This window comes from Brachionichthys hirsutus, chromosome 14 (genome assembly GCF_040956055.1).
Source record: "Brachionichthys hirsutus isolate HB-005 chromosome 14, CSIRO-AGI_Bhir_v1, whole genome shotgun sequence".
Classification (NCBI taxonomy): Eukaryota; Metazoa; Chordata; class Actinopteri; order Lophiiformes; family Brachionichthyidae; genus Brachionichthys; species Brachionichthys hirsutus.
In genome coordinates this window covers 704,443-720,224 of record NC_090910.1, presented here as the reverse complement: position 1 = coordinate 720,224, position 15,782 = coordinate 704,443, and the positions used below count along the sequence as shown (strand labels likewise).

At 47.7% G+C, this 15,782-nt stretch overlaps 1 protein-coding gene across 1 annotated transcript in view; it reads left to right on the top strand.

Annotated features, from left to right (window-relative positions):
• snx7 (sorting nexin 7) overlaps nucleotides 1-15,782 on the top strand; it is a 96,512-nt gene that overhangs the window by 41,675 nt on the left and 39,055 nt on the right. The window contains exons 2-3 of the mRNA XM_068748191.1: nucleotides 8,749-8,853; nucleotides 13,805-13,987. Of these exons, the coding sequence (XP_068604292.1) occupies nucleotides 8,749-8,853; nucleotides 13,805-13,987 (288 nt within the window). The remainder of the gene's footprint in view (nucleotides 1-8,748; nucleotides 8,854-13,804; nucleotides 13,988-15,782) is intronic.

The following is a 15,782-nucleotide window of genomic DNA, read 5'->3' as shown; positions in this document are numbered from 1 at the left end:
TGTCTTTAAATCAGGAGGGGGGGGGGGGGGGGAATCAAAGCAATAAGCCTTGTACTGATTTAAGTCACACAGAGAGAGAGAGAGAGAGAGATGCAGTTTCTATCGGACGCCCGACCTTCTTTATGAAAGTAGGACGTAACATGAAAGGCAGATGAACGCCAGACGACCTTGTTCCTGACGATGATGCAAAGCAACCCAACGATGAAGATGTTGGAGCCGATTTGGTGGAGAGAACAGAAAAGACATTTTAAAGCAGCTTTCCTTCAGGGGAGCAAGAGAACGGCCACGTTTACGGTCCAGCTGTCCGTCCTCAATCTCACGGATTCCACAGCCACCTTCTTTCCATTTCGAGAAGACAAAGGAGCTGAGGTGCGGCTGTGTTTCATGGTAGCATGCTGCCCCCTGGTGTTCAGAGGTGGTATGTCCGCTCGATAAAGAGGCACTGTGCTGATCTGATCAAAGCCCCCCAGTCAAAGTCCAGAAATGATGACTGAGGACACCTTTAAATATCAGGAGTAAAACAATTGAGGGGCTTTACTTAAAAAAATATAGCTGCTTGTCCCGTGAGGGGTCGCCACAGCAACCTCACCTTCCCCACTTCACCCTGTCCTTTGCCTCCTGTCTTTTCCTCAGAGCCACTGTCTCTAAGCCGTCCATCATGGCTGTCCTCACCACTGTCTCTGAGCCGTCCATCATGTCTGTCCTCACCACTGTCTCTGAGCCGTCCATCATGTCTGTCCTCACCACCGTCTCTAAGCCGTCCATCATGGCTGTCCTCACCACTGTCTCTGAGCCGTCCATCATGGCTGTCCTCACCACCGTCTCTAAGCCGTCCATCATGGCTGTCCTCACCACTGTCTCTAAGCCGTCCATCATGGCTGTCCTCACCACTGTCTCTGAGCCGTCCATCATGGCTGTCCTCACCACTGTCTCTCAGCCGTCCATCATGTCTGTCCTCACCACTGTCTCTGAGCCGTCCATCATGGCTGTCCTCAACACTGTCTCTGAGCCGTCCATCATGGCTGTCCTCACCACTGTCTCTAAGCCGTCCATCATGGCTGTCCTCACCACTGTCTCTGAGCCGTCCATCATGGCTGTCCTCACCACTGTCTCTAAGCCGTCCATCATGGCTGTCCTCACCACTGTCTCTAAACCGTCCATCATGTTTGTCCTCACCACTGTCTCTAAGCCGTCCATCATGTCTGTCCTCACCACTGTCTCTAAGCATTTGTTATCTTTTAACCGATGTTCATCTTTAACTTTCACTTCTTAATCCCTGATTTGTCATGACTTCCTGAGACGGTGGGCGAAGCCAGACATCAGGAGGCGCCTCTCACACAACGCTCGAGTGCCATAGCCGTCTCACGTCATGCCGCAGCTTTCAGTAACTAATACATCAAGAACCATGCAGTGCTTTAGAGCAGGTGAAGCTTTATTTCAATCAGGCAGACAGACAAGCTGGCATGAACTGGCTGGGAGACAATGCAATAGCGTGGCGACCTTTAAACACCGCAGCCCGCCCACTGAAATAGCCTGACCTTTGTAGAGCCATTACAGAAGCTGCTAATCTGAAAGGCAGGAGACCAAGACAAACAGCACGCACACGGTTTGCATGTTCCCTACGAGGAAACAATTAATACACACACAATGTCTAAACACGCAATCAAATTAACATTTGGATTTGACCCCCCCCCCCCATCCTGTTAGATGCATACGCGAGCTGCACCGGCTCCCCTGCTCATCAGTATTCGGCTCAGACAACACTTGCATTGTTTTGAATTGCAAATTCCCCAAAGTGGAACAAAGTGGAACATGGCGCATGTGCTGAATTAATTGTTCCAGTAGGACAGAGAGCGGCTGAAGCTCAAGTAGTGATCAGCTTCTGATCACTTGGAATAACAAGTGATCCGCCAGTAAAATGTTGCTGCTCAAGGGACGAAGCATCACAGCTTTAGAATCAGTGAAAACACCTTGCTGCAATGTGCACGTGCGCTTTCGATTCATACTGTGCACGTGCACACTCACAATGCCGCAGCCATTGCATTCCGCTCGTAACAGCGATTCCTTAACGCTAACCGCCCGTCGTAGTTCCGAGTCATCGTTAAACAAGTACTTCGGTTTAGGGTCAGGGACCTGCAGGTCACACCAGTGAACACTGGGGCAAAAAAGCAGCCACAGAGCATCTGTCTGGCGTGGGGATATGGGGGCGCTCTGGGTTGAAGACGGGGAACCGGTGGAACCAAAGGAGGGACTGGAGAAGCAGCTGATGAAGCCTGGGACACGCGAGGAATGACCTGTTCCATCTGGCAGATGAGGAAGTTACCGGTGAGACTCAATGATGAGGTCGCCATGTGCCCCCAGCTTCTGACGCACTGCCCCCGGGTAGTCCTGTCACGGTTCAAAATAGCATGACCCCTGAACAAAGTGTCGGGAATTTCCATATTAGATGGGATTCCACAACCTGATTACACGCCGACATCACAACAGGGAGCACCACATTTATGTTTGTGTTATTATTACTGATTCACTTGAACGCCTCATCTGGTGACGACACATAATGACGCAGATAAACATGGGCTTAGATCGGCCGGGGCAAATTCCGGCCTTCAGGGGACGGGCTGACTTGGGGACGAAGCAGGAAGCATCTTCATTCCAACGAAGCGCGGGCACGAGAGCTGTGTTGGAATCTCAGCGCTGATATCTGAGCTAACTTGTACTGATCTGCATATTATATAAATGTCTTAATCTTGACCCAAATCCTCCTTAGTGAATACGCACCCACAACGGAGAACAAGAACCGGGAGAGGGTTAGGAAAACCCTAATAAAAGCACAAAGACAAGTGAACACGGAAGGAATTGTGATACTACGGGGGATGGGGGCCTGGATCCGGGGACAACAGAGAGGAAATACACAAGGAGGGTGATCCTGCGAGCGGGGGCAAGAGGGCAGCAGATGAAGCAGGTAAAACTGGCAAAAGAGAAAGAGCTTGAGATTCAACCTGGCGTTGCCACATGCAAAACAGAAGCTGGCAGCAACCGGAGGAATGAGCCAGGAGCCGGGCCTTCATAAAGCAGGGGGGCGAGGGAATGAGGAACAGGTGTGCCACAACTCCCTCACTGGGCCCCGCCTCTGCCACCTGCAACAGACACACAGGGGAGGAGACAAAAAGCACAGTGGAAGCTAGGGCTGTGACTCCATGCATCTCTTTATGCAAATGCTCTGCATATTTAAAATACAGAAGCAAACACTTGGACCTTTGACAGTCCTTTTCACAAGTCTTTTGCACGAGGAGTTCCCATGGTCCCATTTGATGCCTTTTATAACTTGGACAAAGTTCTTTTCAGTACAAGGCACCGACCGACTGGACGTATGGTCCACTCCCCACCACCTTTGTGTCACGGACCGAGGCAGGAAAAAACCCAAACGCACGACAGATCCGAAGGGGCAGGCAAAGGGAAGGTCCAAAAAACAGGCAGGGGTCACAAACCAGGAAATCCAAACAGACAAGCAGACAGAACCCAAGGGGCAGGCAAAGAGGCAGAGTCCAGGAATCAGGCAGGGTCGGTACACGGGAGGTCAGTCTGAACGGCTGGAAAGTAGGAAACATCACTGACAATCTGGCAGGGGTGTGGTGTCTGAGCAGAGTATATGTAGAGTCCGGGCTGATGACTGATGTGATGCAGGTGATGGCAGGAGCACAGGTGAGGAGAAGACAGGGAGAGTTCGTGGGGGAATGACACCGGCCCGCCTCAAAGTGTGACACCTTTGTGTATTGTGTGTGGGACGGGTGGGCAAACTGGAGTCTTGCATGCACGAGTGAATGTATTTGTACATTTGAAATGTTTGTAAATTTGTGTATTGTTTGTAAATGTATTTAATTGCTGTTTATTTAGTTGATTGAAAAATGAGGACCCTTCGAAAACGAGATGGACCATCTCGAGGGGTTATTCCTCTGTGTGTATTCCAGTGAGGCGTAACAGAGGTAGCGCCGGGGCCGGGGGTTGTTCACCAGCCAGACCGCCTGAGGAGAGAAACTGTTTGTCAGTCTGGCCGTCCGGACCTTAATAGACCTGCATGCCACAGCTTGAGGCGGGCCTGTGTCATTTCCACACTAACTCCCCTCTGTCTTCTCAGGTCCTCCTGCAATTCCTGGATTCTGTCTACTCGCCTGCGCCTTGGGATTTGTCTTCCTGATTGTCCTGACTGCCTGGTTTATGACCTTTCCCTGATCCCTGGAACTGTCTCTGTGCCTGCCCCTGCCCTGCTTTGTCTGCTGATCTGGACTGACTCCCTGGTACTTAGAAATAAAGCTCTGTTTTTGGATTCCCACTCTACTGTCGTGCATTTGGGTTCTTACCTGCCTTGGTCCGTGACACTGCATCTCCCACCCGAGGGGAGGATGTGGAACAGGTGATGTGCAGGGGGGGTGTTCATAGACCTGCACAGATGAGTGCATACGACCGGCATCTGCACGTTTGATAAATACGTTTTTTTTGTACTTTGGAACACATTTTAAGCTCCGTTGAAGTCTACAGAAAAGGTCAAAGTGATCCAGAATCCAGGATCTCTTCTGGATCAGCACCAAAATGTAATAATCTGGAATAATCTGGGAACATTCCCAACATTTGCCGAAGTTTTCATCAAGAGCCTTCCAGAACCTTTTGAGTTATCTTGCTAACAGACAAACCAACGGCAACAAAAACATGTTGCCGTTGGTTTGGTCCTTGCCAGAGGTCCAAACACAAACCGTTAGAAGAGCTCACATTGAATGCTAAAGAGTCCAAACAGAGTTGACATGGTTTCACTGCTCACACGACCCCTCCCCCCAATGATTGATTTATGTCTTGTGGTTTAGTATTTCTGAAGGTCCACATGTTCAGGAAAAAGCAGGCTGTGCTGCTCCGTGTGTGCATGTTCTCCCCGGGTCCGAGTGACACCTTCTGGTTGATTCTCTGCAGGTCAACCTCCTGAGCAGTCCCACACAAAAGGAAGCTTGATTTCTAATCAGTCATCTGCTCACTCTGTGCGTCGCCACTTTGGTCTGACTGTCCCACGGGAAACCTGGAAATGACCCGATCGTCATTGGGTTGTTTACTAACCCCTGAGGACTAACAGCGTGAAGAGTTCTCGGTTTATTAGCGCCTGAACACTGACAGTGCAGAGGCCGTGCTGTCGCTCTGGGAATGATCTTAATTTCCATTTGTACTGCCGGAGTTTTCGACCCGATTGTTGTTGCCTTGTTCCTTATTACTAGGCACCAAAGTGCCGGGAGCCAACAGCCTCCCGGCAATGAACATGCAAGGTGTGAGGGTCATGTTGCTACGCTTGTCATGTTGCCTTATCACGCACACCTGTTTCTGCTTCTCGCTCCAGGACCTGCGACGTGCGGATTGGCTGCGGTCACCCCGGACACACCTGAGGCAGATTGAGGCAGATTACCACCAGCCCTCATAATCCCTGCTCCGCCCGCCGTTCCCTGTCGGACTATTCTTTGGATCGCGTCTCTACGTACAGAACGTCTTTCTGCCGCTCCCCGTCCCCGTGTCTCGCCTCGCCTTGCTGACCGCAGCTGATCCATGCGCCCAGGTCGTGCGTAGCGTTTTCTTTTTGTTAACGATTATTATTAGAGCTGGCTTTTTGGTTTTTCTTTTTTGTTAAATAGATATTTTCGTTGGGCTCCAGCCGCCCCGCAAATCCTGTGTGCGGCTCCAGGATATTGTGTTTTCTGATGGACATATGCCAGTAAAACATAAAGTCAACGTCCACTCCGTCTCCGTCCTCTGTTCCCTGGGGTCCCCTCGCACCAGTCCGCAACACAAGGAGCCAATTGTTTCTCAAATGATTAGCAGTAGGATCCCTCTGAAGTGGCAGAACAACAAGATTATTAGGGTCTGAAAACTAGATAATATTACTATGTGTACAATAAGCCTATTTTTCTCCAAGGAATTACTTGGGCCCAAGTACTTAATAATAATATCAGGGCTTAAATGCTACACATGTGAGGAAGTATTGTTCTGCAAGGAGTGATAATTATTAGTGCCGGTTAACGGTTAACACGGGAAGTCTCGTTGGTTGCGTATCTCACGGGCGATCGGTGAACTCTGTTACGTGGCCTGGACATGTGCTTCTACAGCAGTGCTTCTCAATTATTTTCTGTCGCGCCCCCCCTAGGAAGAAAAAAACATTTCGCGCCCCCCCCCCGACAAAATAAAACACTCTTGTATCCTTATTAACATACAAAGAAATATGAAAAAGAAAGAAATATAGATTAACTTACAACAAATAATAACTTTATTAACATTTTTTTAAGTCTGCAACCGAAAATGAGGAAGTCAGGTCTTTCTTCTTCTCCCACCGGATTGTTTACAACCGCTCTTCTTCTGCTAATATTTCCTGCGCGCACTCTGACAATCAGGGCGCCACTGCCAACTACTGGAGTGGATGTGCAATTACACTTTACTCTCGTAAGGCAAACAAAACATTTTCTCTGCGGTCACAGGCGCCCCCCCTGACATCGCACCGTGCCCCCCTAGGGGGGCGCGCCCCACCATTTGAGAACCACTGTTCTACAGCGACATTGCTAAGTGTTGGACTGCAGCTGACGTCGCATGGTGAGGACAGCCATGATGGACGGCTTAGAGACGGTGGTGAGGACAGCCATGATGGACGGCTTAGAGACAGTGGTGAGGACAGCCATGATGGACGGCTTAGAGACAGTGGTGAGGACAGCCATGATGGACGGCTTAGAGACAGTGGTGAGGACAGCCATGATGGATGCTTAGAGACAGTGGTGAGGACAGCCATGATGGACGGCTTAGAGACAGTGGTGAGGACAGCCATGATGGACGGCTTAGAGACAGTGGTGAGGACAGCCATGATGGACGGCTTAGAGACGGTGGTGAGGACAGCCATGATGGACGGCTTAGAGACAGTGGTGAGGACAGCCATGATGGACGGCTTAGAGACAGTGGTGAGGACAGCCATGATGGACGCTTAGAGACAGTGGTGAGGACAGCCATGATGGACGGCTTAGAGACAGTGGTGAGGACAACCATGATGGACGGCTTAGAGACAGTGGTGAGGACAGCCATGATGGACGGCTTAGAGACAGTGGTGAGGACAGCCATGATGGACGGCTTAGAGACAGTGGTGAGGACAGCCATGATGGACGGCTTAGAGACAGTGGTGAGGACAGCCATGATGGACGGCTTAGAGACAGTGGTGAGGACAACCATGATGGACGGCTTAGAGACAGTGGTGAGGACAGCCATGATGGACGGCTGAGAGACAGTGGTGAGGACAGCCATGATGGACGGCTTAGAGACAGTGGTGAGGACAGCCATGATGGACGGCTTAGAGACAGTGGTGAGGACAGACATGATGGACGGCTTAGAGACAGTGGTGAGGACAGCCATGATGGACGGCTCAGAGACAGTGGTGAGGACAGCCATGATGGACGGCTTAGAGACAGTGGTGAGGACAGACATGATGGACGGCTTAGACAGTGGTGAGGACAGCCATGATGGACGGCTTAGAGACAGTGGTGAGGACAGCCATGATGGACGGCTTAGAGACAGTGGTGAGGACAGACATGATGGACGGCTTAGAGACAGTGGTGAGGACAGCCATGATGGACGGCTTAGAGACAGTGGTGAGGACAGCCATGATGGACGGCTTAGAGACAGTGGTGAGGACAGCCATGGTGGACGGCTTAGAGACAGTGACTCTGAGGAAAAGACAGGAGGCGGAGCTAGAAGTGGAGGAGATGAAGATGCTGAGGTTCTCCTTGGGAGTGACCAGGTTGGACAGGATTAGAAATGAGACAATGAGAGGGACAGTGAAGGTTAGACGTTTTGGAGACACGGTCAGAGAGACCAGACTTTGATGGTTTGGACATGTCCAGAGGAGAGACAGGGACTATATCGGTAGAAGGATGCTGAGGATGGAACTGCCAGGGAACAGGACTAGAGGACGACCCAGGAGAAGAGACATGGACGTAGTGAGGGAGGACATGAGAGTGGCTGGTGTTGGGGAGGACAATGCAAAGGACAGGGTGAAGTGGTGGGTTTGGTTGCTGTGGCGACCCCTCATGGGACAAGAAGAAAGTACAGAAGTAGTAGACTGTGGTTTTCCAGCTAGCATCCAAATAGCAGCAGAAGAGGAGCCGATCATCCAAACGACTTTAATCAGCGTTAATATGGATAAAACAAAGCAAAATAAAGGTCTCCACCTCAAAGAAAAGAAACTTCAGGAAACACTGGACTACAACGCTTCACCTAGAACTGCAGCAATTACAGGAAGTGTCCAAAAGTAATGGCATCGGTTTCAGTAAGTAAAGTTTATACTATGTAATCTGTGATTATTAGTGAGTACTGGTTATAATGGTCACTGGCAAAAGACTCCTACGAATGTACTTTCTTCCTTTGGTTACATTAATTCAGACACCAAATCTATTTTATAATCCATGGCGTCCCACTTTACAAAAAAACAGAACAAGAAAAGAGCCAGAAACAATTTGCTATTTCCAGACAGGATCCTGGGATGACGTCCCAGAAAGCGTCTAATTGAGAGAGTGCCAATTTGTGAATTAAATTACATGATTCAGAAACGTTTGATTTGGAAGCCCATTCGGATCCGGTGTGGTTTAAATCACTGCTGCAGAAACACGGCTTTTATTTTGAAGGTTCTCCAGGAACAACTTCCGCCGCGCGCAGAAAGCCGCCCTCTCGACGCTCGGTCCGGATCAGACCCTCTGGAAAGTTGGAGAAATGAGCGGAGCGGACATGTTGGACCCGGACCTGGACCTGGACCCGGACCCGGACGGGGACGAGGACCTGGAGGTTTTCAGTCAGGTAACTCACGCAGCGTCAGGGGCCGCGTCAGGGGCCGCGTCAGGGGCCGCGTCACGCCTTCCGTGCGTTTCCTGCTACGTGGATTTGACCCGAGACCGAAAACCGTTGTGATGTGAAGAATATGACGTTTCCACGTGATGCCTGTCCCGAAGCGAGGACGGGACGTGGACGATGCGTCTTTGCACGGCCACTGTCACGTGATGAGCCAGAGAAGTATTGTTTTAGTGCCGAACAATACCCATCCCTAATACTGCAGTAATACAAATGTTAGCGCAGTACTTTTATAATACGGGCTGGTTTGAGGGATGTATCAGGGACCGCAATAGTTTAGTAGTATTCATAACTGCAGTATCTGTTTGTCCCAGGACCCTGTCTGTTTGCAGTATCTGTATACAAACAGATACTGCAACTTAAATACATCTCCAATATTCATGTAATAATAATAATAATAATAATGCATTTTATTTATATAGCGCTTTTCTGGAAAATCAAAGACGCTTTACAGTGTACATAATATAAAAACAGAAAATACATACAGAAAATACAGACAATAAAAAGGTTTACACGGTTATAAAATCAATAAAATTCAAACAGTGAAATTATACATTAAAAGCAATGTCAAACAGATGGGTTTTTGAATGTGTTAAGATCCGGGCAGGCGGCTCGGTGGCGCAGTGGTAAGCACTGTTGCCTCACAGCAAGATGGTCGCAGGTTCGTCTCTGACTTGTGGCCTTTCTGTGAGGAGTTTGCATGTTCTCCCCGTGTCTGCGTGGGTTCTCTCTGGGTTCTCCCCGTGTCTGCGTGGGTTCTCTCCGGGTTCTCCGGCTTCCTCCCACCTCCAAAAACATGCAGCTTAGGCTGATTGGTGACACTAAATTGTCCGTAGGTGTGAGTGTGTGTGTGTGTGTGTGTGTGGCTGGTTGTCTGTCTCTGTGTTGCCCTGCGATGAACTGGCGGCTTGTCCAGGGTGTAGCCCCGCCTCTCGCCCATTGACTGCTGGGATTGGCTCCAGCTTGGCCCGCGACCCGATAACGGAATAAGCGGTTAGAAAATGATGAGAAATGAGATCCGGGCAGGCTCGTAGCGGGTGTGGTAACGTGTTCCAGAGTGTGGGGGCAGCGATGGAGGAGGCTCTGTCTCCCCAGGTTGGGAGCTTGGTCCTACAGGGGAGGGACAGGAGGTTGGCGTCGGCGGAGCAGAACGAACGAGATGGGGTGTGATGGTGGAGCAGATCTGGGAGGTAGGGGGGGGCAGATTATGGAGCGCTTTGAAAGTGACGAGGAGGACTTTAAACTGTATTTGGTGGGGGACCGGGAGCCAATGAAGGTTTTTAAGGGGAACGGGTGTGGGTAAGGAGACGAGCAGCGGAGTTTTGGATGTAGTGTTTTTGATGGTGTACCATAGAGAGTACTACTGCAGTAGTCGATTCTGGATGTGATGAAGGCATGGGTCAGGGTTTCAGCAGCGGAGAAGGTGAGTGATGGGCGGAGGCGAGCTATGTTCTTGAGATGAAAGAATGCAGTCCAGGTTATTTGTCTTACATGATGTTCGAATGAGAGCGTAGAATCGAGGAGGATGCCAAGGTTGCGGATGAGTGGGGAAGGAGTGAGGGGGGTGTTGTCGATGTTGGGTGGATTGTGTGATGTTTTTGGAACCAATGATGATTATGTCTGTTTTGTCACTGTTCAGTTTGAGGAAGTTTTATTTCATCCAAGTTTTGATGTCGGTTAAGCAGCTGGTGACTGTGGAGTGGACCTTGGAGTCTATGGAGTTAGTGGAAATGTAGAGTTGTATGTCATCAGCATAACAGTGGAAAAGGAGGGAATGACGACGGATAATGTTGCCAAGCGGGAGGATGAAGAGGAGAGGACCAAGCACTGAACCTTGGGGGACACCTTGTAATAGTGGGGCTGTAGAGGAGGAGCAGTGGTTGATATAAATTAACTGTTGTCGGTTTGTGAGGTAGGACTGAAGCCAGGACGGAGCGGAGCCGGTGATGTTGAGGGTCGTCTTGAGGCGGGATAGGAGGATGGAATGGCTGATGGTGTCAAATGCTGCGGTGAGGTCCAGAAGGATGAGGATGCTGAGATGGCCGGAGTCGGAGGAGAGGAGGAGATCATTGGTGACTTTGATTAATGCTGTTTCAGTGCTGTGGTTTGGACAGAAACCAGACTGGAATGGTTCAAACAGACTGTTGGAGTTGAGGTGGGTTTGAAGTTGTTCAGCTATGACACGCTCTAGAATTTTAGACATTTTGGATATGGGCCGGAAATTTGATAGTTTTTCAGGGTCAAGACCAGGTTTTTTAAGTATTGGGGTAATAGCTGCCAGCTTGAGAGACTGTGGAACAGAGCCAGAAGTGATTGAGGAGTTTATGATTCTAGTGATCAGCGGAGAGATTATGGGGAGACAAGTTTTAACGAGTGGAGAGGGAATGGGATCCAGGGAGCAGGTTGGAGTTTTAATGGCTGTTAGAAACTGAGTGAGCTGTACAGACGAGATGGGGGTGAAGTGAAATAGTTGCTGAGTAGAACAAGAGAACGGTGTATCAGGAAGAACTGGGTGAGTTGGGGGGAAATTAAGGGAATTGTAAATATTGTCAATTCTGGACTGGAAAAAAGATTGGAAACTATTGCATTTAGTGACAGTGAAAGATGAGGGGGTGTTGTCTTTAGGCTTAAGTGGTGTGTTGATTGTAGAGAAAATAGATATGGGATTATTGGAACCAGAGTGGATTCAAGATTCAAGATACTTTATTATCATTATGCGAACATAATATAAAGTATAAATTAGACCCATATTCTGTGGATGAAGTGCACTAATTATGTCTTTTAGATTTTATTTCACACTAGTTTAATCTTTGTCTTTGCATGCAGCCCTGGTGACTGTCTAACTAACCACAGAACAAACATTTGGTAACACTTAAACTCAGCGACTCGTTTATGCCTTTTGTACCCTTTTTATTCCAGGTTGTGATTTCAGTGCTAAATTAATACGGTACCGATTTAAACGTTGTGGTTTCCCGGTTTCTTCACGTCCATCGTCCAGGACACGTGATTCAAAGGATCATCATGAATCCCTGCAGAAACCTGCTGACGACTAAACCAATGGTTTAATAGTTATATTATATTAACCGTATGTGAATACGTTTCATTCCTTCGTACTAAATAGCCTTGATATTTCTACTAGCAAGTTCGGTAGACTTTCCCGTGATCCGATTGGCTGTCACTTCTGTCTGTCGTATTGTTAGCCAATCATTGACCGGGTTACGTTCTGAAGGGCGGAGACATACCTACACACTTGTGCTGATGTTTTGATTTTAACAAAGAGACAGTCTGCCTCCGTGGTGCGAGCGACCGTCCGAACGGAATGGATCGAGTTTACGCCACCGACCTTAAAAACAGACGAGGATGAATCATTTCCATATCCGGTCGGAGTGAATATAGTAATATTGTGGCAGGATGAGGAATGACTCAGATATGAAGGTGGATTAGCTCTTTACTCTTCAGGTGCCAACGACAGACTGAATGCAAACTGAGCGCCAAAACATTATGGGCGCAACACCACACCCATTACCCATGAGCCTCTTGGGTGAGAGACCTATTCTAAGTGGTCACCACAATATAATACTTTTGAAAAAAAAGTAAATGTAATATTATTACTCAAAATGCAAAAGTAACTCATTACACTACTCGTCCCTGGGAATAAGTAATATTATTACTTTAATAAGGAAGAGTCTACTAGAGGTAATAAGGAACAGTCTACACCAGAGGCAATAAGGAAGGGTCTACCAGAGGCAATAAGGAACAGTCTGCAGCAGAGGCAATAAGGAAGGGTCTACCAGAGGTAAAAAGGAAGGGTCTACCAGAGGTAAAAAGGAACAGGGTGAGAGAGCTGCTTCTTTCCGCCCGGAATGTTGCTAGCCCCGCCATGCTAACGGCGTCATCCGGCACTGACTGAGTTAGCCATGTCTCCATGAGGATTATGGCGCAGCACTTCCTCATTTCCCGGTTCAAAGTTAAGTCCAGCTTCAGGTAGTCCAGTTTGTTTTCCAGGGAACGGAGGTTGGAAAGCAGGATGGATGGAAGCGGCGTCTTTCCTACGTTAGCCTTAGCCTTAGCTGCTAGGCCCGCATGACCTCCTCGCTTACGTTTCCTCCCGCACCGCTTCCGCCTGCTCCGCTGGTGGGCTAAGCTGTCGCAGGTCGCCGGGTGTAGCCTCTGCAGTAGACCGAGGCTCCGTTGCAGGTCCAGAGTGAAGTCATCTACTAGTCCCAGATTACTGGATTTGTTGAAGTGTATTAATTTCAATCTGTCATATCTCCAATGGGTCCGTTTAAAGCAGGGGTCACCTATGCGCCACCCGTGGACGCCAATGCGCCCGCAAAGAATTTGTGAGTCGCCCGTGAGCCCTTCTAAAAATAGCTTGCCGTAGCCCCTTACCAGTGAGCTGCGTCTAATGTTTTGGTTGCTATCCATCAACCTTACCTCATTGTTAAGTAATTTGCATTTTTTTTCATGAATACTCAAACAAATTTTGAAACATGTTCCAATATATTTTTCTCAATGTATTTGTCACTGTGAAGTGTCGGTAATAAGGAATATGCTTGTAATAAATGGCCAAAAGGTTCCTCTTTTCCTTGATTAGGGGCAAAAAGGTCAGACTCTGAGAGAATTAACTGAGCAACACTCTGATGTCGTTATTCTCTTCTTTCTTCAACTTCAAACCTGTAAACCTGCCTATGTGGACCTGGTTTAGAGTATGTAAATACATATTTGGACAAGTGGAGATACCCATGCACAAGCCTAGTTAATCTTGTGTAAATGTGAACTGTATTATCTAGAGGGCTGATCCAGTGTTGTCACTTTAACACATCGGGAGCAGATCGGGCAGGCGTTTCATACGGCATACTGTACACACTTTGAGATTATTATTATCTCATCCCTTCAGAACAAATCCCTGGCAGAAGGAAGTCCAAACTCCCCCATCTCAATTATCAACCAGTACAGACTCAATGAGGAAGAGGAGCAGCAGCAGGATGTCAACATCAAAGACCTCGTCATTACAGTTGATCATCCAGAGAGCCAAGTCTCCGCCATAGAAACCTTCATCATGTACAGAGTTGTAACAAAGGTACTATATAAATCTGTGTGCGCTGTCATTAAGATGAGCTTCTCAGAGTAGGAAAACAAACTTGACAAACATATGCTAGAGCAGTATTTCCCAACCTTTTTTGATCCGTGGCACATTTTTTACATTTACAAATTCCTGGGGCACACCAAAAATCCAAAATGACACAAAATGACACTCTAACAAAGTACATATTAGATTAGATGACTTATTATAATACACATAGTTACTGATACAGTTTTTTTTAAATATGTATTTATGCTTAGTGGGAAACCTAGGGGCTGTTTCGATGAACACAAAATGGATATCCTGCAGTAATTGTAGAAAGACACACACGAAGCTCTTCCTCAACCGCTCTCAGTCTCTGTTTTTAGTTTTTATCGCCGTCGAGCTTGAGAAGCTCAGCTCACACAGATATGTGGTTGAAAACGGGAGCAATGTCAGAATAGCTTTGTTGGCTAGAACGGGGAACTCCTTGGCAACAGATAACCAGAAACTGTCCAAAGGAAGATCGGCAAAGTTCAGCTTTAGACCACCATCTTGTTTCAGTTCAGTGAGTTCCTCTTGCTCCTTTGAAGTCAGGTCCTTTCCAGCACCGGATGCTGAGCTGTGTGGGTTCCTAAACCAGTCAAGGCATTCTGTGGAGGCTGAATAGAAATAAAATGACAACTTCTCCTCAAGAGTTTTCAAATGTGTGCAAATCACCTTGCTCATTGCAGCAGCGTTCCCATCATGCAGTTTCTCGGTGAGTGGGAACATCTCAAGGTTGCCACGCTGCACATGTCGTTGCCCGAGCTGCACCTTTAAATGGAATCCATTCATTTTATCAATGCTTGTAAGCAGGTTTTCATTTCGGCCTTGCATCCGTGTGTTCAGTTAGGTCAGTGCTTCTCAATTATTTTCTGTCGCGCCCCCCCTAGGAAGAAAAAAACATTTCGCATCCTTATTAACATACAAAGAAATATATATAAACTTACAACAAAGAATAACTTTATTACCTTTTTTTTAGTCTGCAACAGAAAATATTTGAAGGGCATCAATTTGCCTGACATTTTAATCCTTAAACTACAATTTATACAATTAAATAATAAATTAAATTAAATAACATCAATAAATAATAATAAATTAAAATTGATCAGCAACATTAACTAGGGAGCACAAAATATAAAACACTTTAACCTATAAAACCAAAATGAAAAAATAATTGTGCTTTTAGCAAAATGAGGAAGGCAGGTCTTCTTCTCCCACCGTAGATTGTTTACAACCGCTCTTCTTCTGCTAATATTTCCTGCGTGCACTCTGACAATCAGGGCGCCACTGCCAACTACTGGAGTGGATGTGCAATTACACTTTAATCTCGTAAGGCAAAAAAAAATTTTTCTCCGCGGTCACAGGCGCCCCCCCTGCCATCGCACCGTGCCCCCCTAGGGGGCGCGCCCCACCATTTGAGAACCGCTGACTTAGGTGATGATGATGACATTCAGTTGATGAAATATATCAGCCAGGTACGCCAGCTTTGCACAGCACTCAACGTTGGCAAGCAGCTTTGAATAATCGGACCTCTCGTTTGTCAGAAAGATTTTAAGTTCCTCTAGTCGCTCATAACACGGGCCAGCCACCGGACCTCCGTGTGGAGAAATAACACTTTATGCTCTGCTTCCATTTTCTCACACAGATGCAAATAAGCGACATTTCAGAGGTCGCGTCTTCAGAATAGAATAGAATAGAAAGCCTTTATTGTCTTTGCATAGTGGATATACAAAGAGATTAGGAGCACTGCCCCGTTCGGTGCGTAGTA